This window comes from Sparus aurata, chromosome 22 (assembly GCF_900880675.1).
Source record: "Sparus aurata chromosome 22, fSpaAur1.1, whole genome shotgun sequence".
Lineage (NCBI taxonomy): Eukaryota > Metazoa > Chordata > Actinopteri > Spariformes > Sparidae > Sparus > Sparus aurata.
In genome coordinates, this window is record NC_044208.1 from 22,253,719 (window position 1) to 22,274,620 (window position 20,902).

Genomic DNA, 20,902 nt, shown 5'->3' on the forward strand with positions numbered 1-20,902 from the left:
CTTCCACGTACATGCTTGATCACACATTATTTACATATCGAATACATTGCTTACATATTGGTTAAAAAAAAATTATGCTGCATGAAATGTTGCACTCTGGTTCTCCAGGTTTAATGATTGCACCAACTTGCACAGATTTTTGGGTCACACCAGGTAAATAATAATCATGACACATCCTCATGTTCTGCCACACATTAAACGCAGGGTTAAAGATTGACCCAGTGTGGTGCCAGGAGGCCACAACACACACACACACACACACACAAACACACACACACACACACACACCACTGAGTTAACTTGGCTCAGTGCCAGCGGGGTGCACTGACCCAGTGTTGGTGTTATTTTCATAGGCTGGTACAGTTGGGTTATCGGATCCAAACAACCTTTCTTTTGGGCAGTTTCCTTCCATTTGGGTAAACAAAAACAAAAAATAGTTTTTCCAAATTGACCCCACACTGGGCCGACTTTAACTTATTATTTCTGTGAAATTGGAGCACAAGTACAAAGAAACTCTGAAAATAAATCTGGAGTAAATTATTCAACAAATTTGCCGAACAATAAACGTTACTCTTTATTTTTACATTTTTATGGACTTCTTATTACTGACCTTTAGCTTTTACAGTCAAAACAACACAGTGATTTGCCTAAAATGCTGCATACACACATTTTCCATCTAATTTGAAAGTGTCACATTTAATAATTTTTGCCATCATGCTGAGTCAGTGTGACTAAATTAAATAACTTGGTCTGATTAGATTACAGGTGCAATATGTAAGAAAACTCAGAACAAAAAGAAGGCAGCATATCAGCAGCATAACCGCTAACTGCTGCTAACTATAGCTGTCCTTAGCTAGCTAGCTCAGTTAGCAGCAAGCGGTTCAGACTGGGAGTTCGGGGAACGTGGGCAGTGCTGGTGCTAACACTGCTAGCAAGGGAGCTTTGGACCTGGCTCGGGCCAGGGCTAGCTGGTTAGCATGCTAACTTCAGTAGATCTCTCTGCGACACAACACAATCCGTTAATGATTTTAGTTAATTTTAGAGAGTTTTCAACTGATTTTCTTACATACAGCCCCTTTAAATGACTGTCCACCATGTGTTAACTATTCAAGTGTTACGTGTCAATTGGTTATTCTGTCTCCTTTAGTAAAACATACATCATCTAGTTATTTGATTTTATACACCGTGACTCTGCCTGATTGTATATATATACCCTAAATGCAACCCTTTGCATTGAACTCACATTATTATGGTACATTATGTAAGAATTGGCTACCTGTCTGAAGTCACTCCATAAAAACAGTAAGCAGCATCTCCCCAGAATAACCACTAAATGCTGCTAACTGTCCTTTGCTAATTGATTCAGTTAGCATAGTTAGCTGTGCAGCTAGAAGTCCAGCCAGCTCGGAGTGGCATTGATATTCATGATAGGCAGCAGCTAGCTGCATGCTGTCTCAAGTAGATACCACTGCAACGCAATAGCCTCCTGTCTTTGGCCTGATGTCAAAACTGTCATTTATTCACATTCTGTTTACAATTTTCACTTTTAAACTCACTGGTTTTAGGCCATTCATGTTGTAATTGTGTCGTGTTGCTTTTACTGGTTTTATAGCACTACATGCTCCAACGTCTGATCTGGCATAGACCCAGCCCAGATAAGAGCACAAGTGTTTCACAACACCAGATCATCTGAGGTACACTCGAGCACAGGTGGCCCTTATCCTCTTCTCTCCACCTTGGCAGTCATGGCTCTCCTGTCCGTCCTCACGCCTGTCCTGGCTGTGGTCCTTTGCTTGGTGATCGGCTTCATGCTGGTCAAAACAAGAGACACCGGGACCAGCTCGACCTCCCCTGGGACAACTAAAGGGACGTCTAAAGTGGACTCTAGACCCTGGGCAGATCAGGATTTACAGGACGATACAGTCATCTCAGCAAGAGAGGAAGGTCAGACCTAAACAGAAAGCTTCACTCCCGTCTCGCTCGGCAGGGCTGAAATTATTTTTATATGGTAGACACAAACCAAAGTGAATCATTGTAGTTTTTGTGGGTTAAAAGTTTAAGATTAGGTTTTCACTTAGTCAAAAAACCGAGGTGAAGTTAGTTTAGGTTGGATATTGGACAGACAGTCTCTTACTCAGCTTCACCCAGTGTTGGCAGCAGGCCAACCAGAGTGTCACGCCTCACTGGAGGTTGACTTAGTAAGACTCTGAACACTTGTTGCAGGTTTTGAGTACTTTCACTAATGTGAAGAATCTGAGTACTTCATCCACCGCTTGTTATAAGAGAAGTGCATGCACCTTGCAGGAGTGAACGTACTATAGACACTATCATTCTCAGCTGGGTTAATCAATGATGGTAAATGGCCTGTACCCTATACAGACATATATGGAAAGTAGAGTGGCTTTAGAACTTGTCATTGTACCTTCTCTTTTCTCCATTAAAATAAATCAAGCAAGTTATGAATTAAAAGTTTTGAAAATGTCAGTAAATGATAAACTAAATCTCACACATTTAAACCTAGTTTCCTAGAACCAGATTTTCGTTTTATGGTTTATAGCAGACAGCATGCATTATGCATTATGAGCCATAATCAGTGTGCAAAGTAACTAATTACAATACAATACTACACAGCAATTCAGTACTACTTTCAGATATATCTTGATGCTAATATGTGCTTGCTAAAGTAAAACTTTATTTGCGGGACTTCAATTTGTAACAGAGTATTTTTACACTGTGGTTGCTATGTTTAATTTTTGAGTAAAAGATCAGAGTACTTCTTCCAAAACTGGACATCATCATATCTTTGCTACTTGGTGAGAAATAAAGATGATGCCTCAACCTGGATTACAAAGTGTGGAACTGTACCTCAGCCAGGGACCCTCAGACCCAACTACTGAATTATGCTCACATGATTCATATTTCCAAATATGTTTTTGCGATTAATCAGGTTAATGACGACGATGTTAAGGATCCAGATGCTGCAGGCAAAATATAATGAAGCTGACTCTTGAAGTTAATGAGCACTTAAAGCTGACTTGCACTTAACTTCAAAGTCAAAGCGTTTATTGTGCACGGTTACAAACAAGTTTCCCTTTACAATGGAATTATTTCTGTGCCTTCCCTCCCGAAGTGATAAGATATGCAAAAGATGCATAATTTACAAAACCTCTGCATAACAATCCAAGAGCTCAGATTTTTCAAATGATCTGAATATTCATATCAGAAGCTGCTCACTGGTCCTGCTCTTTGTCTGTCGTCCTTTTTTAGAGGATGGTGATTGGGTGGACGGCGGCGAGGAGGAAGAACTTGAGCACGTTCCCTACTCACCACCGCGTTACCCCGCGGAGAAGATGCTGGAGCGATCCAGGGATTTTTACACCCTGCTAAACCAGCGGAGGTCCGTCCGATTCATCAGCCCGGAGCCGGTGCCGCAAGAAGTCATCGATAACGTCATCCGCACTGCAGGCATTTGAGAAATTAAATACAAATCAGCTATAAGCTGTTATAGAAATGTTTTGCACATATGTCTTTTCTCTTTCCCTCCTCCACCATCCTCTGGACAGGTACAGCCCCGAGTGGAGCACACACAGAGCCCTGGACCTTCGTTGTGGTGTCAGACCCAGAGACGAAGCATCAGATCAGGCAGATAGTGGAGGAAGAGGAGGAGGTCAACTACCGTCAGAGGATGGGGGACAAGTGGGTCAATGATTTGGCCAGGTTGCGGTGAGCACCCATCCTTACTCCACACTCACACACACATTTATATCAATATATCAACAAGTAACTGCGCTGGCAGGATTAAATCCCCAACCCCCTGATGTCCTCAATTTCAGATTAGACTATTCCAAAATAGTCTAATTTCTCCCTTTTCTCTCAACTTCTTTCCTCTTGTAGGACAAACTGGATTAAGGAATACTTGGATGTTGCTCCGTACTTGCTCCTCATCTTCAAACAGACCTATGGGATTCTACCAAACGGCAAGAAGAAGACACATTACTACAATGAAATTAGTGTCTCCATATCCTGCGGTCTCCTGCTGGCTGCATTACAGGTAAAGACCCCTCGAAAATACACATCATTCAATCTCAGCTTTCTTGGTCACAAATAAAGAGCATATAAAACAAAAAACAGAAGTTCTTTACAGCCTCTTTAAAATGCATTGTATGAAAGTATTCATCCCGTTCTCTCTGCCCCGTTTGCCAATCAGAACGTGGGCCTTGTCACGGTCACGTCAACGCCCCTGAACTGCGGCCCCCAGATCAGGGTCCTCCTCAAACGTCCAGCCAATGAGAAGCTGCTGATGTTACTTCCTGTAGGCTATCCCGCCTCTGACGCCACAGTGCCTGACTTGAAACGCAAGCCTCTGGATGACATAATGGTGCACATATGACAGAGTCAGTGTGCAGCCAGTTAAAATACCAAAAAAGCTCCAAGTACAGCAAAATGTGACTTAGAAATGTTTAAATTGTACTTAGGGTCTTGCTATTATATAAGCGGTCTGGTATATCTAGTGAATATTTAATGAATAGGAAATAAAACAGCCAATCACGTGCAGTTTCTCTGCACAGAAAGACTACTTTCTGGGGCAAATAGCATTTTAAACAGGCATTTTTAGTTTTATCATGATTTTACAGTCTATGTCGAGCTAATCTTGATTATCCTAACAGACCATTGAGGTTTACAGAGACAGGTGTATAAACCATGTACTGAAATCTTACTTGGACAAATGTGAAATCACTGATCTATATACAGACATACAAAGGTCAACCACACTTACTTTACTTCTGCCAAGAAGAAAATACAACATGTTCTCAGTTTTTTTCTTTTGGGATTGCTTGTCTTATCATTATCTAAAGATTAGAATAAGGATAATTGTACTGCTTTTTGACAGAAATGTAAGTAACTGAACATTTATTTAAATGACTAATCATTGTCTTATGTCTTATTTGTATTTACAAAAAAGGGCGAATCAGGTTTTTCCAAGCGCAGGAGTTGTATGACAGACCATATAAATCTTAATTAATTCATCACGTATTTTTTTGTCTAACATGGTGATAAACTGTGGGGATCACAATCTGTATGGGTGCCTAGAGGGGGGGCCAAGAAATAAGATTTTATAAAAAGCAATTCACTAGAATATGGGATGATTGGACGAGTTGTTTTTATTTTTATTGTCTAGCAATCTCTTAAAGTATTTGATGTATTTTTTATGTCAATTAAAATAATATCTATATATCATAATTATGGCTCATTTACCTGCTTTACCCGCTTGGTCACTCACACTCAGCTCCTCTATGCTATCCTCCTTGCCGCCTCTAGGGGTCAGTAGCATTCAGGAAACGCGCTCAATCAGCCAGAGAAGAAGAAGTAGAAGAAGACGGGTCACATTGCGCAGGCGTACACCACGTACACCGATGATCAGCGCTGTCTTGGCTGTCGGATGCTAGCTGGCTAGCTAACGGTCTGTCAAGTCGCACACATTGGGCTAGAGAAGAGAGGGGAAGCGCAGCGGTGGAGAAGAAGAAGAAGGGCGACCCAAGCGCCACTACGAAATGGCCGGGCAACAGTTCCAGTACGATGACAGCGGCAACACCTTTTTCTATTTCCTAACGTCCTTCGTCGGACTTATTGTGATCCCAGCCACATATTACCTCTGGCCCCGGGATCAGAATGCTGGTAAGGCCCGATGTCTGGCTCAGCGCTAACTTGGCTAACTAACTGTTCCTCAGCCAGTGTAACGCAGTGAAGTGTTCAAGCTTGGATTTTTTTTGGCTTGCTAACGCTCGCCAGTTGGCAGCCCGTTAATCTGGCTAGTGTGCTAGCGGGCGCAGAGGCTGTGCGAGCCCAAGCAAACGTTACATTAACTTGCAAATGTAAGCTAGCAGGCGTTACACAGATGGTGTTCACGTCTCTTCCACTGCCTCAGAGCTTAGTACAAGTCAGTAAAACACTTGCCTCACCTCGTTTACCTCGCACACATCTGTGTTGAGTTCACACATGTAGCCAGTTTTGTCAGCTTGAGTGGGTAAACACGAAGCTAAGTGCAAGCTAGTTGAGCTAAAGCTGCAACAGCAAAAGCCAGCGTCACTCTCTGTCAGCCTCCCAAGCTTGCCTGTATGCCTTTATTGACCGTTTACTGGTGTATCCTTATCAAAGCACGGCTAATCTGTTTGTCAACAACAGACTATCTAACATGGGTTATGCAACATATGCTAGCAAACTTTACTCAGCTGGTCAGCTGGGAACAGCTGAGAGTCAGGTGAACACAGATGGGAGCTGACAGGTAATGTATTGATATCACGACTGAAGATGATTAATGTATGGAAGACAATTCCGGCAATACAATTAACTGAATTCTCTCTCCTCCAGGCTGCATAATGATAAAGTCATAGAAGTGTATGTATAAGATGAGTGATGTTAACATATGTCTCTCCATGCTTTACTAACACATGCACACAGTCTCACATTTTATCAATGAAGATTGCTCACTTCAACCCGCAGTAATCCCACCAGAAGCACTGTGGCATTATCAGTATTGATTTCGTCTGGTGTGGTGGTTTCCAGCATGTCGGCGTTGTCTCATTCCGTCCATCCTGTTTTTCCAGAACAACTGCGCTTGAAGAGCCTGAGGAGGGTACATGGCAGGTGTCTGTGGTACCGGCTCCGGCTGATGAAGTCACAGCAGAGCATCGTCCCAACACTAAAGTGAGTGCGATAGTTTGGGTTTGGGGGTTTGCAGTTTTTCTCCCAAAGCGCCTGGAGTCATCTCTGAAAGCTGATCAAGCCCATCTCATGTCAAATGGAAAAAGAGACTTGAGTTAATTATACTCCTGAATAATCACTGGTGGTGGTATTTCTGTCATTGTGTATAACACGTTTGTGGATTACTTTCATGTAAATGTCTTGACATCCGATTGGCTGCAGCTTGCTCGCCGGCTCAATTGCCGGTTTGCTCCGTCCTCCTTATGTTGTCAGACGTGTTTGGTTCTGACTCCCCTGGGCTGTTTGCATTGAGAAAGCTCAGTCATCCTCCCACCACTGAAGCGTCACCCAAGTGTGTGCGTGTTCCCAGCTGGACGGATGTGTTGTCACTGTTGTGTGAAGATGAGCCAAAGGCAATGCTGACCGTAGTCATAGTGCAGGGAGACTGGAGCCTATGTGCGTGTGTGGAAGTGCTTGTTTTTGGGTGATTTTCGGCAGAAGTTTGCCTTAAGTTGCTTTCATGCGTAAAACCTCTCAGGTGCTTTGGCTGTCGGTGTAAACATAGTCTTGCGCTGTTTAACATTTCTTCTAACCTGACCCTGTTTTCTCAGCGCTGTTTATTCGATCTGCGTGTGTGGGTTAATGGAGAGATTGCAGAGAGTGTCTCGCTCATTTACCTCCTTGTCGCAGCATTTCTCTCCGACTCTCTCCTCTTTGTTCTGTCTCTGCCGTGTCTTTTCCACTTTCCACCCCTCCTCCGTCACCAGACCTACATCCTGTTTTTGCTTTCAAATTTCATAAATTCTTTATTTGCATGGTTGTATTTGTGACTGAAGCCGGTGAAAGCATCCAGCATCTTTATCCAACTGGTCGTGTCAGTCTCTCTCTCAAAGTCTCAGCATCTGTTTCACAACTGTATCATAACGATGGTGTTTATTACAGACATCCAGTGTGTTTTTTTTTTCTTCTTCTGCTTGAGCCACTCAGACAACTCTGGCTAGTGAGCAGTTGTCATGGCAACAGATGCTGCAGAGCAGGCCATGGGGTTTTGCCATTGTCATGGAAACAAGTTCAACTTCCATGCATAAGTACCAAACAACAACAATGTCAGAACCTGTTCTGCCCTTCTGTTTGTATGCAGTAGATTCAAGTAAAGCTTTGTGTTCTCTGTCAGATTGCAACCTAATCTCTGTAGCTGCAAGTGCTGAAAGCTAGTTTGCATTGCAGATTGCTTCCTTTGCAGGATAGCAGTTATAACAATCACAAGCCACTGTGTGAAAATGTCCGTTAATAACAAGGCAAGCCAGATGTCGTCTTGGGAGAACACAGATGTTTGTGTGTGACATTGTTTTTTTTCTTCTCTCTCCCTGTTTGTGTGTTTGCCATTTTCAGGAAAGCAGCCTTGTTATTTGGCTGGGCTGTGTTCCTGCTGCTAGCGTACAAGGTGTCCAAGCTGGACAGAGAATACCAGGAGTATAATCCATATGAAGTCCTCAACTTGGACCCGGTAAACACACACAAAACAAGAAGTCTTCTCCATCCTACAAGAGCCTCCTTTTTTTTAAAGACACCCTTTATTTGACATTTAGAACTGCAACTTGCATTTTCATTCCTGGTTAATCTGTTGGATATTTTCTTGATTAATTGATTAATTATTTGGTCTATAAAATGGCAATCGGTGTTTCTCAAAGCCCAAGATGGCGTTTTTTTACACTGTGTGTGGTGTGGTGTGGTAAGCCATAACTGTATATCTGTCTCCAGGGTGCATCGCTGTCAGAAATCAAGAAGCAATACCGTGTACTGTCACTCAAGTTCCATCCTGACAAAGGTGGTGACGAGGCCACATTCATGAGAATTGCCAAAGCTCATGCTGCGTAAGTGCCTCATCCACATTCCATTTGCATAATCATTAAAAACAAACAAACTAGTAAATCCAGGGCGATTGATTCATCTACTTCCTTGTCTCACTTTTTTCCTAAAGTCTGACCAATGAACAGTCCCGACAGAACTGGGAGAATTACGGTAATCCAGACGGTCCAGGAGGTGAGTGAAGCTCTCCTAACTCAATCACAGTATGCATTTGCGTTTTCGTGTGTTGACACGCAGGCAACGCCTCGTGCTGGTGAGTCAGCCTCTTGATGTCATGAGCGTCAAACAATTAAAGATGAAACACGGCGGCCTGTTTATTCCATCCTGCCTTCGTTGAAAATGTGCCTCCTGCATTTACACACACTTCTGCTGTAATGTTTGATCACTGGGCACCAAAGATAACATGGCTGCTGAAAATTGGTTATGTGGTTTACATTTCCATTCCAAACTTTGTCCACGGTGCCACAGAGCCAAGAGTTATAATGTGTAAAAAGCCGATTTTGCAATTTTGTTTCATTGTCTCTTCTGTCTCTCTCTATCTCCAGCTACCAGCTTTGGTATTGCCCTGCCTGCCTGGATCGTTGACCAGAAGAACTCAATGCTGGTATTTATTTATTGATTACGTCAATGATGTTTTAATAGGTAAACCCCCCTAGGGCTGGTTAGTGCCACTGATTTCCCAAATTGATTTGATCCCAGTTCAGAAGGTTCCGGTCCTATTCGATTTTCAAATTTGATTAATTATTGATTTGGTTCAGGATGCTTCAGTTACAATTCCGGTTTTGCTTGGATATGAAAGAGATTCTGGACTAATGCTGTTAATTGCACATTACTTAAAATATACATTTTAACTTTCAGAATCGACTTACATGATTTCAGAGATTTGTGGTTAAAAGTGACATGAAGCTTGTTATAATTTTAGCATCTGAATATTAAATAAATTAAAAAAATTAGAAGCTTTCTAATTTCGAACAACCTTCCTGGCCATTTAAGGTATAGATTTCTGAGATTATGAGGTGCACTTGAATGCATCATGAAGCTCCTGCCGGTGCCAGCCTGCTTTGTTGTGCAACGCCATCTACATTTCAGAGTTTATGAGGTTCATTTGAATGCACCATGAAGTCCCTGTCCCTTGGCAGTGTGTCCATACATGGCACCAAAATGCCGTTGAGACCTTTTGCATAGTTTTTAACCACATAAAAGGTATAATAAAAGAGTGTTCTTTGGATTTTATGACGTGATATCATATCATTCAAATGAAGACCAATCTGAATCAGAAAATCGGCACTATAACTGATGTTGGTTTGCTTGACATTCATTGATTTGACTAGCAGCAAGCCAGTGTCATCAGTAACCCAGGACCATAACATTCTACTTAAACACTAACTCATATTCTAGACATGTATGAGGCCTTTTATTGCTCTCATTTACCCTTGATTTTGCTTTCCTCTGTAGGTGCTCCTGGTGTACGGACTAGCCTTCATGGTCATCCTCCCTGTTGTTGTGGTGAGTCCTCTTCTCTGTTTGATACCGCGCTCTGTGCTGTAACGCACTCGTCCTTCAGGATTGCTCCCTTTGCTCTCCATCCCTTTTTAATTTTCTCCGTCTCTGCCATAGGGCACGTGGTGGTACCGCTCCATCCGATACAGCGGTGACCAGATCCTCATCAACACCACCCAGCTCTTCATGCATTTCATGTACAAGACGCCCAACATGAACATGAAGCGTGAGTGTCCCTTTCCCACACTATATTGTCACTTTTAATGCACATAAGACTAGATACAACCACAGTTAAAGTGTATGGAAAACAGTGAGTGTGCACATGTTTGACATGTGATAATGTTCTTTTGTTAAGTGAATAATACATCAGTTAAGTTAAACAAGCCTGACTTCTTGCATAACAAAATAAGGTTTTTGACAATTTTTTTCTTTTTGGCCCTCCAGGGTTAGCCATGGTGTTGACAGCGGCGTTTGAGTTTGACCCTCGCAGCAATAAGGAAGCCACCATACGACCAACAGACAACATTGAAGTGCCACAGGTAATAAATGCAAACGTGTGTGTGTGTGAGGAAGAGACAGATTGTCCAGAATTCAAAGGAAAAAATTAAGATTATCGTCAAGTAACGTGTCATTAAACAGCCTCTTCTGTCCGTCTTGTAGCTGATCCGTGAGTTGGGAAATATCAACGTGAAGAAGAAGGAGCCTCCATTCTGCTATCCTTACAGTTTGAAAGCCAGGGTGCTGGTGCTCGCTCACCTGGCACGCATGGACGTGTCGGAGGAGTTGGAGGAAGGTACGACGCTCAAGTTTTATGTCATATATGTTAATTAAATTGTGTTTTACATTAAGAGATATGACAACCAGGAGGGCTGATCGATGACGTCTGTTGTATTTCATATGTTCACACAAACAGTCAGCGAGTTAGGCTTGTGTTGCTTCATGCCAGCCTCCTCCATAGCAACATAGGTGGTCGGGAAGTGGTTTTTCTGGAGCTCCATAAATGGGAATTAAAACGGCTGCACAAGCAGTTTGGAGTGAAGTTGTGAAGTCACAAGATTTCTTTATGAATACGCAATTCTTGTTTACACTCCCACACAGAGGCAACGTTACGTACTCGACTAGAACAAGCTGTTTAGAGTAATTTAATGAGGTTTTTTTTTTTCCCACATCTGTTTGTGAACTGTGAAAACCCAATCTTGGCAAACTGTTAGAGTTAGAGCTTATGTACTCAAAACACGGTGTGTAAAGTGAACAATTCACCAGTGTTTTGACTGAATGGGTGAATGAATAATGAGAAAACTTGTAGATTAATTGAGACGGAAACATGCATGTTCGCGCGACTGAAACCTTTTTCAGGAAACGTTACACAATGCTGGAAAAAAAAGTGACGCTGTCTGTTCAGGTTTTGTTGCGTAAGATTGACCGATGACAAATCCAGATGATGGAAGAGTTTAAAGAAGGGAAAGGTCAAGAACATGTTGCTAAGAACACGCCATGTATGTGTGTGTGTTTCTGTTTCAGATCAGAGGTTTGTGGTGAGGAAGAGTCCAGCTCTCCTCCAGGAGATGATCAACGTGGGCTGTCAGCTTACTATGATGGCCAACAGCAGAGGAGGTACACACACACACACACACACACACACACACACACACACACACACACACACACACAGTCCTGGTTAATATAAGCAGGAGTTATCACCTCGAATAAAATTCTCACAAGCTTCAACCCACACAACAACTTCTTTGATGATTTTGCTCATTGGTAAACTGTGTCTGTGTGTTTCCAGGTTTCCACGCTCCTCGACTGGTAACCATAGAGAATTGCATGAAGCTGACCCAAATGATAGTGCAGGGCCTGCAGGAGTCCAAGTCACCACTGTTGCAGCTGCCCCACTTTGAGGAGGAGCACCTCCGCTACTGCATCTCTAAGAAGGTAACTGTGGAGTGTGTACATGCACACATTCATTGTACTTGAGCACAGTAAAGAAAAAGGAAGGTTTCTTGCAATTGGTCAGTGGATCGTTGTCCTCTTCTCCCTAGTATAAAGTCCGGAGCCTCCAGGACCTGGTGAGTCTCAAGGACTCTGACAGACGCAGCATGCTGCGTTTCTTGGGGGAGGAGAAGTACGATGAGGTCATGGCCGTGCTGGGCAGCTTCCCTCACATCACCATGGATACCAAACTGCAGGGTCAGTCCTACAATACACACATACAAGCACAGACAAATCCGGCCACCGGTTGACCTGTGACATGTCTAAAACACTGCCACATGTCAGTAAAATGGCTCCATCTTACTGTACTTAAGTTTGATATTTATTTGTGTCATGTTTCAATGTGACCTAAGGTCATGAAGGATTCTACTTTGGAATTTAAGCTGTTTTATGTCCATTTATAAAGATAACAGATCCTTTGGTCCATGCCCTGACAGCTGTCATTTACATTTTTAAAATCTTCTTTTAAGAGAGCAACTTGAATATATCCAGGTGGCTTTTGCCGTCATGTTCAATTAAAATTCACCAAACATAAAGATTCCAGAGTTCAAGACATCAAGAAAAAATACCACCCCTCAGTGATTCAACAATAATCACCAAAATATGAAAGTTTGTTACAATTTGGTTTCTTAAATCTGTCCCAAGTAAACCCTCTTCTCGAACAAATCAATAAAGGATCTCTGACTTCCTAGTCTGTGACTATGTAACTAACACACTCTGCTGGTTACATAATCTGAAATGTTCTCTTCTAAGTCACATTGTATTTGATTGGTGAATATGGAGTTTGGTGTATCACGGCGCCAGTGCATCTCTTGAATGAGATATGGTGAAGCTGGAGGACCAGAGTGTGACCTTGGTTGTAAACACAAATGCCTGCGACACAGATACATTCTTCGGCCATGAAATATATAAACAAATTGATGTCGCAGAATCAGTGAGACTTAACATATGGACATTCCTTTACACCTGTTAGCAGCTGTGTTGTCTCTGAGATGCTACCTTTTGAATTCAACGATCAAAACTGAAAGCTAAAATCCATTATTTTAAAACCCAAATCAAAATCATGACCCCCTTGTTATTATAGTAAGTTTGGCGTTTCCTAATTATGGAATACAGTGAAACAGCTGATCTTGGAATATTATTGACTTACAGAGTCTTTGAAGCATCCCGTTAGTTTACAATGATTACCACAAATGCATCGTAGAGCCACTGTAGAGACTCTGAACTTGTTGTTGTGAAACTTTTGGATACTTAGTTCCTTTTCACTCTGCCCTTCTGTCTTTGCAGTCCTTGATGATGAAGACAGCAATAACATCACAGCAGGCTCTATCGTCACAGTAACTGTCACCTTGACCAGAAAACGGATGGCGGTAAGGAATGATTGCATACCAACACTATTTTACATAATAGTGAGTTTTTCTGCTGCTTCCTTGTAGCTGTACGTCCACGAATGACCACTAGAGTGTGCTGTTGACTTCATGTATTGTTGAAAAAACATGAATCAACTCCTATCTGTGTGTGCGATGTACAGGAGGTGTTTGAGAAGGAGCAGGAGTCAACGCCTTGCCTAGCAGAGGAGGCTGCCACTACAGAAGAAGCCGTAAGGATAACACACACACATAGGACATGTCAACTCTGATCCATTCACTGAGGCTGTGTCAGATCTAGCCATGAATAGAAGTTGAATGGTTCAAGAAAGTTTACCTAACCTTACTTTGTTTGTGTGTGTGAAGCAAGGAGATGCGAGTAAATCCAAAACAAAAGTGTGGCAGAACAAGAGTAAAGGGGCAAAGAAGACAGCCAAGTCCAAGAAGAAAAAATTAACCAAGAAGAAGGCCACACCAGCGCCGGCCAAAACCAAGCAGGCCAACGGCAACGTGGCAGGAAATGTACGTGTCCAGTCGCAGCTCAGTTTATTAATTAACTGACTCGATATGTCAAATATAAAAATACTCTGCTTACATAAATAATTCTTCTTATGGATGTAACAGGAAGTCGTAGCAGCATCCACAGCAGTGGCGAAAGAGGAAGAAGAAGAGGCCTCCGACAAGGGCAGCGAGTCGGACGAGGGCGAGGCCAACAAGGACTCTCCCAGCGAGAGAGACGAAGACAGCGACAAACAGAGCGACACAGAAGTGGACGAGATGGCTGGTGACGATGAAGAGGTCAGAGAGCCATGTGGGGCGAAAAATATCACGCACTGTGCATTGTGTTCCTGTTCTGTTATACACCACACATGATCACAAGGTGACCCCTGATCTCTGCTTGTACCCGCACCTAACCCACTCCTCCTCTCCCCACACCTGTCCCCCTCAGGAGTGGGAGGCGCTGCAGCAGAGCATCCAGCGGCGAGAGCGGGCCCTGCTAGAGACCAAGTCGAAGGTGACACACCCCGTTTACAGCCTCTACTTCCCCGAGGAGAAGCAGGAGTGGTGGTGGCTCTACATCGCCGACCGCCGGGATCAGACCCTCGTCTCCATGCCCTACCACGTGTGCACGTTAAAAGACACAGAAGAGGTCAGTTTGTGCGTCAGCCCTTATGGCAACATTGTAATAATCTTATTAAGTTCAGGCACAGAAACCACTTGGCTAGGGTGTTTTTGCTTAAAATCACCACAAAAATGGCTGGAGAATGTGTCGATGTCTTTTTACACATGTTGAAACACAGTCTTGAACAGTGGTCATTGGCTTAGAAGCGTTCTTGCCAAGCTGTAACGCCACAACCATCCACTCCACCTGCTGTTATAAAAGTCAGCTCATATTCACGTTATGTGAGGAGTCCCACATAAATAAATAAATAAATAAATAAATAGGGATGCACCGACCGTAAAATTGTGGGCTATTACCGATGTTTTAAATAGTAGTTTTGAAGATAGCTGATGGCGGTGCCAGTGTTATTGGTACTGGTGATTGTTTTTTGGTTTTATTATTCCCCCTTTTGTGCCAGAGAAACAAAGAAATCTTTATTGTTAGAGATACTGTTTTTAAAGTTATTTAGCCCAAGGAGCCCAATTTGATCATACAAATTTATGAAACAACCTTGTAATGATCATTTAACAGTCTTTCACATACAAAATTTGCTTGATTAGTTACGGTTTCCAAAGCCTTTTTAGCCCGCTGTACAACTACCTACTCAATGAAGAGAATTTTTCAGCACTTGCATTGCTTTGCAAATTGACGGCAGGGATGTCACAAGCTAGTAACTCATAGACGCGCCAGCACAGAGTTGATGCAACACATCAGATAAACATCGGCCTCCGTTGTTGGAGAATGTCATCTTATTGACGAATTGGCCATTAGCAGTCAACAAGGCGATTATCCACTGGTACTAATGTTCAGCCTGTAAATCCAGGGCTCTCAGGTGCGACTAATTCGATCTGTCTAGTGAAACTAAACATTTTCATTGGTGGTATGCCAGAAATTAAGCACTCTATTTTTTTTTTTAACAATTGAGGTTATTGCCATTTCTTGTTGTTTGTACTATGCAATTACATGTTTTTGTTAATTTAATCAATCATTTATATAATGACTTGAAGTTCATTAATTCACCTAAAAGCGTCTGCTAAATGTAAGAGGGTGGCTGAACTGGTGCAATGCTGTAAATCTGTGCATCCCTGCCAGTATCATTTTTTTTTTATTAGTTTTTGTTCCAGCACTCTTTCAGTTTTTGCATTTATTATTATTAAGTCAGTTCTGTGTGTGTGTGTGTCTGATATTAAAATGCTTTGCGGGTATATTGTGGCCCATGCTATAATCCGTCTGGACTAGAAAGGTCTTAATAAGTTAAAGTGTGTCTGTTCACGCTTCTTGTTTCCCACACACTGTAGGCCCTCACACATCCTGTTGCTAGGCAACCTTTGGCACTGCTGTCATTACTTCCACAAAGGAGAGTGTGTGTGCATACGTGTGTGCGCGTGTTTACTTTGAACAATTTGCACTCCTGATCCCGGTGTTCTCCAGCAACAATTGAGACTGACAGCGAGGTAAAGGCTTAATGAGGCCCGTGTACGTCTGCACGACCAGCTGTCCCCGCTCTGAAGGAATGTAATGGCGAGAGGTGACCCACCCATGCGTAATGCTTCACTGTCTGCTGATCAATTAGTCTGTCACTTCAACACTTCCTGCTGTTGTTTGTGTTGTATGACGCTGCGTGTTTGACAGACGTTTTTTCTCGGGCAGGGAGGGCAGAGGGGGCTGCATTCATCAACGGAGCAGGGGCAGCAAATTGCCGCCGTGTTCACGGCTCATTCTCCGCTCACACACTGAATAATAATTAGCCTCATTGTGCCGATAATTAGATGTTTGCCATGTGTAATTGCACAACACGGCAATCACAGCCTGAGGTAATGTTGGTCTAATATTTACAGTTGGACCCCATCATCATGTGGTGGTTCGTTTGTGATTACCTACCGCACCGCATCCCTCTGGAGGTGATTATGCGCCATCAGTAACAGTCGATTGGCTTTTTGAGTTTGTGATATCCAGCAGCGTTGTACTTTTTACACGTTTGCCTCCTTCTCTTGCTTCTGTTGTTGATGACAAACATCTTCTCCGCTGCAGCTCCACCTTGTTTCATTATGTGACGCTTGTTTCATCTCGACATCAACAGTTTACAGTCCAGCCCCCGTTTTACTGTGACACCACACTTAATGGCATCGAGCAGTCATGCCCTTCGAGAGCTTCTGTGATTGGATTTGACAGCTATGTGTTTTTTTGTGTGTGTGTGTTGTTCCCCAGGTGGAGCTGAAGTTTCCAGCCCCTTCCAAAACCGGCAACTACCAATATTCTGTCATCCTCCGCTCGGATTCCTACCTGGGACTGGACCAGATCAAACCACTCAAGGTGAGAAGAGAGCGGTGTGTGTGTGTGCGCGAATGTGTGTGTGGTGTGCAACGCTCAGACAATACACCCACCATTCACAGTCAAAATGCAACAGCAGCTGAACAATGGTGATAATTGCTGCCAAGCTGTTGGGAATAAGACGATTTGTTACAAACAGTGCATGATTTTTTTTCATTCTCACACCTGGTGGATGTTAAGCTAGGCTACGCTTAAGGTGTGATGTAGCTGCAGTTGGTCTAGAATTGATGCAAGATGATCAGTATTAACTGTACTGATTCTGTGTCCTAAATTTTAGTTTAAATGTTTTAGTTGAAAGTCGTTTTGTCAGAACTTCATTTAATGGTTGCAGTGGCATTAAAAACCATGTCAGGCATGTTATTTAAAGTCAGGCACTGTTGAGCTGGGAATGGTGAGACAAGAGGTTTAAACTTATTTTTGAATCGACCTTTCTTCTGTTTTGACTGTTTTGTAGTTTTTCAATTAAGAATTTAATCAATGGTTTTCAATTAATTTAGACAAGGTGACTCCTCATGGACTCTGTCGCACATTCAGTTTGCAGTTTAAAATGTGTTTTCATTCAGCGTCATTTTGGTTTATCAAACATTACAGCTTTATCGGTTTACATATAATTTTGCACCTAGTGTCCAAGCCAATACTAGTCTATGATTTTTGATTTAAAAAAATCAGCTTACCTAGTTTAAAATGTATCTTCTGGATGGCAACTTTTAAATAATTGATCTTATGAGCACTGGTAAACATGGTAACACATTTGTTTTTTGACGGTTGAATTTAAATAATGATGAAAGAGTTGCTATGTGAAATGTAAACAAGAAACCACTCGGTGCTGAAACATGTAAACGTTGTGTTTTCCAGCTGGAGGTCCACGAGGCCAAGGCCATGCTGGACAACCACCCGCAGTGGGACATCCCCGACACGGAGGAGGAGGACGAGGAGCAGGAGGACAGCGACGGCATCGAGGAGAGTGAAGACGATGACGAGGACAACGATTGAATGCACACTCACACACACATACATACGCTCAAACCCCCCCTCTTCCCCATGGACCGGCCCCCCTAACCAACTCCTGACCCCACAACAGCACTCAAGAGCAGACGAGGAGCAGCGAAGCTGTGCGCACACACAGAATCACCAGGGACAGTTTATACACACAGAGCCCTCCTCCGCCTCCATTTTATCATTTTTGGTGACATGGACTGTGACCTCGCCCCTCCATTTCCTCTTTTCTACAGAGACTTGTTCATTCACTTTCCTGCTGCTGCCGGAAGAGAATTCTGTGAATACTTACCCAGGCCTGTGTGTGTGAGAGAACGGATGTGCATGTGAGTGTGTGTGGTACAAAATGAGCGATCGTACGTGTGTTTGTTACCTTGTATATGTTTGTACAGGTGTGAAAGATTGACACACTGTGGACTGGAGGACCTATTATCTGGGCTCTGTACTTCTTTTCTCGAGGGGGAGAGGGGGGATGTATAACAGCTGATTCAGTTTGCAAAATTAACAAGTACCACATCGCTCTTGCTCCTAAGTTTAAAATCACTCGGCACCAATGTTTTCCACACCAATGATACTGTCTATTGTACACTTAGAACTGCAGAAGTGTGAGCTTTAGCCCAATTCGTCGGGGATCACAGCCGAGTCAACCCATTGGGACATTTGCTCCTATCGGCACACGGGGCACAGTTGAGTCTTGTCAGTTTTTTTTTCCTTTTCCTTTTTTTGTTTGTTTGTTTTTTTTTCGCTGTTACACCAGCCAGTCACTTGTATGTCGAAGGAGATGCCCACAGATGATCTCCAGTCAGTTCCGTTAATGTTCTGTTCTGGCCCCGTGATCCACTTCGAGCTGTATTTCTCTGAATGTTGTTTGAAAGCAGGTGGATCTAGAAATGAAATGACCTCAAGTATAATGTGGGGAAAATGACAAAACTTGCAGTGTTAAGATTTGTTTGAATTATGACTACTCTTTTTGTCCATAATCTCCATAAAAGTTGTGAGTTTTTCAGTCTTTTTAAGGGGTTTAGACGCTGATATATATAAATAGATATATACATACTCGTGGCTTTTCAGAGAGGTGACTTCCTTTCTCTTCATCTTTTTTGTTTTGTTTTACAATTGTAGCACATTCCAGTGTATACTCATTGTCCACAAGGCCTTATGAATACAACTGAAATACCACAACATACAAATCCTTGGGTGCTATGCACCAGTAGTTCTTGGGAGAGCAGAAAAAAAAACAACCCTTTTGTTTATTTCGTGTTTGTAAAAATCGACAGTGTTTTTCTTTTGTTTCACTTTAGTTAGTCTCTTCGTGGTAAACTACAGCCACACAGTCTCGGACTACATATCACTTATCTGCCATGGCAAAGCCTCTATGAGTACAGTTTCGTCTGCTGGAAGAGGATTAAAAGTGGAACGTGACAAGTGACTATGTTTAAGGGATTGGAGTGTGAGGTCCCTGACACACAGCGCTCATGATGAGAATGTGTCCAGAACCAAAGGCTGTTGAATATCATCTTCTAAGTGCAAGACTGAGTGTATTCCGTCTGTCCAGCACCTTTATTCTCTTTAGTCATTGAAGCGGAACAAGCTTGGTTTTGTAAGTACAACTGCCATTTCACATTTTCCACAAAACCTCCTGGAGGATTTTTTTGTTTTTTTAATTGTTCTGTCTGTAGAGTACAGAGCAGTTCTGACCCCTGATTCATTTAAATATCTTTTTCTTTTGTCCCAGTTAAGCTGTAGTTATAACACATGTAACACATACGTCTTTGTCTTGTTTTCTTCCATGCTAACCTCGGTTTTCCTCATCTGTTTGACTCATGAGTGCAACAGAAAAAAAAAGAAAATCAGAGCTTCCTTACGTAGCTCTGGGGGCTCTCGCCGTATGTCGACCACTCGGCAGTTTTTAAAAAGAAATGATTAATCTTTTCACTTCACTCAACAGCTAATAGTTTTTTTTTTTAAAGGTATATACTAGTGTGTCATGTCGGTGTCAGTGGGCACGCTCTCCCGACACAATGCACACAAACTCACATGCGCGCAGTGCACTATACCCTCCTGTAATTGTGTTCGAGGCAGGTGTATGCTAACAGGTAATATTGTACTCTTGAGTATTTATCGCTCTGCAATAGAATGTAGCATCAGTGATTTTACGCTGTGTGGAGAAAAAAAGCAAAACTGCAGTGAGGTTAAATACGACACCATCTCTCCCACGACAGACCCAGTCCAGGCGACTGGCTGGCAGGCCGCCTCAGTTTGGACAAACTACCCAATGACTATCTATCTGCCACTTTTGTTTACAAAGGAACTGTCATTGTAAATGGAAAAATATATTATTTGTATTTAAAATCATTTCAAATAAAAACTTTTAAATGAGATGGTGTCATTTTTCCCCCAATGTATTGAAGGTATATTAATACAGGCCTTTAATGTAAGACGAAGATGAATTTCAGGTGCGTTAGATCACAGAGAGGATGAGTGTCCTTCTAAATGTGCAGTCGTGCAGCTGGTGTGCAGAAACTGATACACGTGGCAAGGATAGGGCTCCAAAAAGCCCCATATATTCAGTGCTATCACTTGTTTTTTAAGTAATTTAGTGAATTTAAAACACACTAGGGAACTTTAACCACCAATTTCAACTTGTTGGCGTTGTAGAGAAACCATTCCTGCATAATTACCCAATTGTGTGCCCATGTGTTATCAATAGATGAGGGCTGCAATGAAAGATTTTTACTTCTGCGAAGGAGGTCAATTTTCGCCTGTCTCAGTTTAGGGCTGGGAATCAAACTTCAAGACTTTCATGACTAAACTGCCTTGATACTATTATCTGAAAAATGTCTTGTCATTTAATACCAAAGTTAAAGCTGCGGTCTGGAGTTTTAAGAAAAAAGTGGACTTAGCCAGAACAATTGAATGATACAGCTCCCAGGTCCCTCCTTCTTCCTCTCTGCTGCTGCAGCCCTGCCTTCAAAGCCCCTCC

The 20,902-nt window shown here is 42.5% G+C and overlaps 2 protein-coding genes across 2 annotated transcripts in view; both read left to right on the forward strand.

The window, feature by feature from the left end:
* Nucleotides 1-5,241, forward strand: part of iyd (iodotyrosine deiodinase) — a 42,521-nt gene extending 37,280 nt beyond the window's left edge. The window contains exons 5-9 of the mRNA XM_030405146.1: nucleotides 1,744-1,944; nucleotides 3,268-3,465; nucleotides 3,564-3,723; nucleotides 3,895-4,051; nucleotides 4,208-5,241. Of these exons, the coding sequence (XP_030261006.1) occupies nucleotides 1,744-1,944; nucleotides 3,268-3,465; nucleotides 3,564-3,723; nucleotides 3,895-4,051; nucleotides 4,208-4,390 (899 nt within the window). The 3' untranslated portion in view covers nucleotides 4,391-5,241. The remainder of the gene's footprint in view (nucleotides 1-1,743; nucleotides 1,945-3,267; nucleotides 3,466-3,563; nucleotides 3,724-3,894; nucleotides 4,052-4,207) is intronic.
* A 116-nt stretch (nucleotides 5,242-5,357) lies between these two features.
* Nucleotides 5,358-20,298, forward strand: sec63 (SEC63 homolog, protein translocation regulator). Its single transcript, XM_030405143.1, has 20 exons — nucleotides 5,358-5,676; nucleotides 6,606-6,705; nucleotides 8,095-8,209; nucleotides 8,464-8,576; nucleotides 8,684-8,745; nucleotides 9,117-9,175; nucleotides 10,027-10,077; nucleotides 10,189-10,297; nucleotides 10,516-10,610; nucleotides 10,732-10,864; nucleotides 11,593-11,685; nucleotides 11,861-12,006; nucleotides 12,114-12,261; nucleotides 13,351-13,433; nucleotides 13,595-13,663; nucleotides 13,797-13,952; nucleotides 14,055-14,228; nucleotides 14,380-14,580; nucleotides 16,801-16,905; nucleotides 17,779-20,298. Exons 1-20 carry the CDS (start codon nucleotides 5,553-5,555, stop codon nucleotides 17,914-17,916), a joined length of 2,274 nt encoding a protein of 757 aa, XP_030261003.1. The 5' UTR covers nucleotides 5,358-5,552; the 3' UTR covers nucleotides 17,917-20,298.
* The last annotated feature ends 604 nt before the right edge of the window (nucleotides 20,299-20,902 follow it).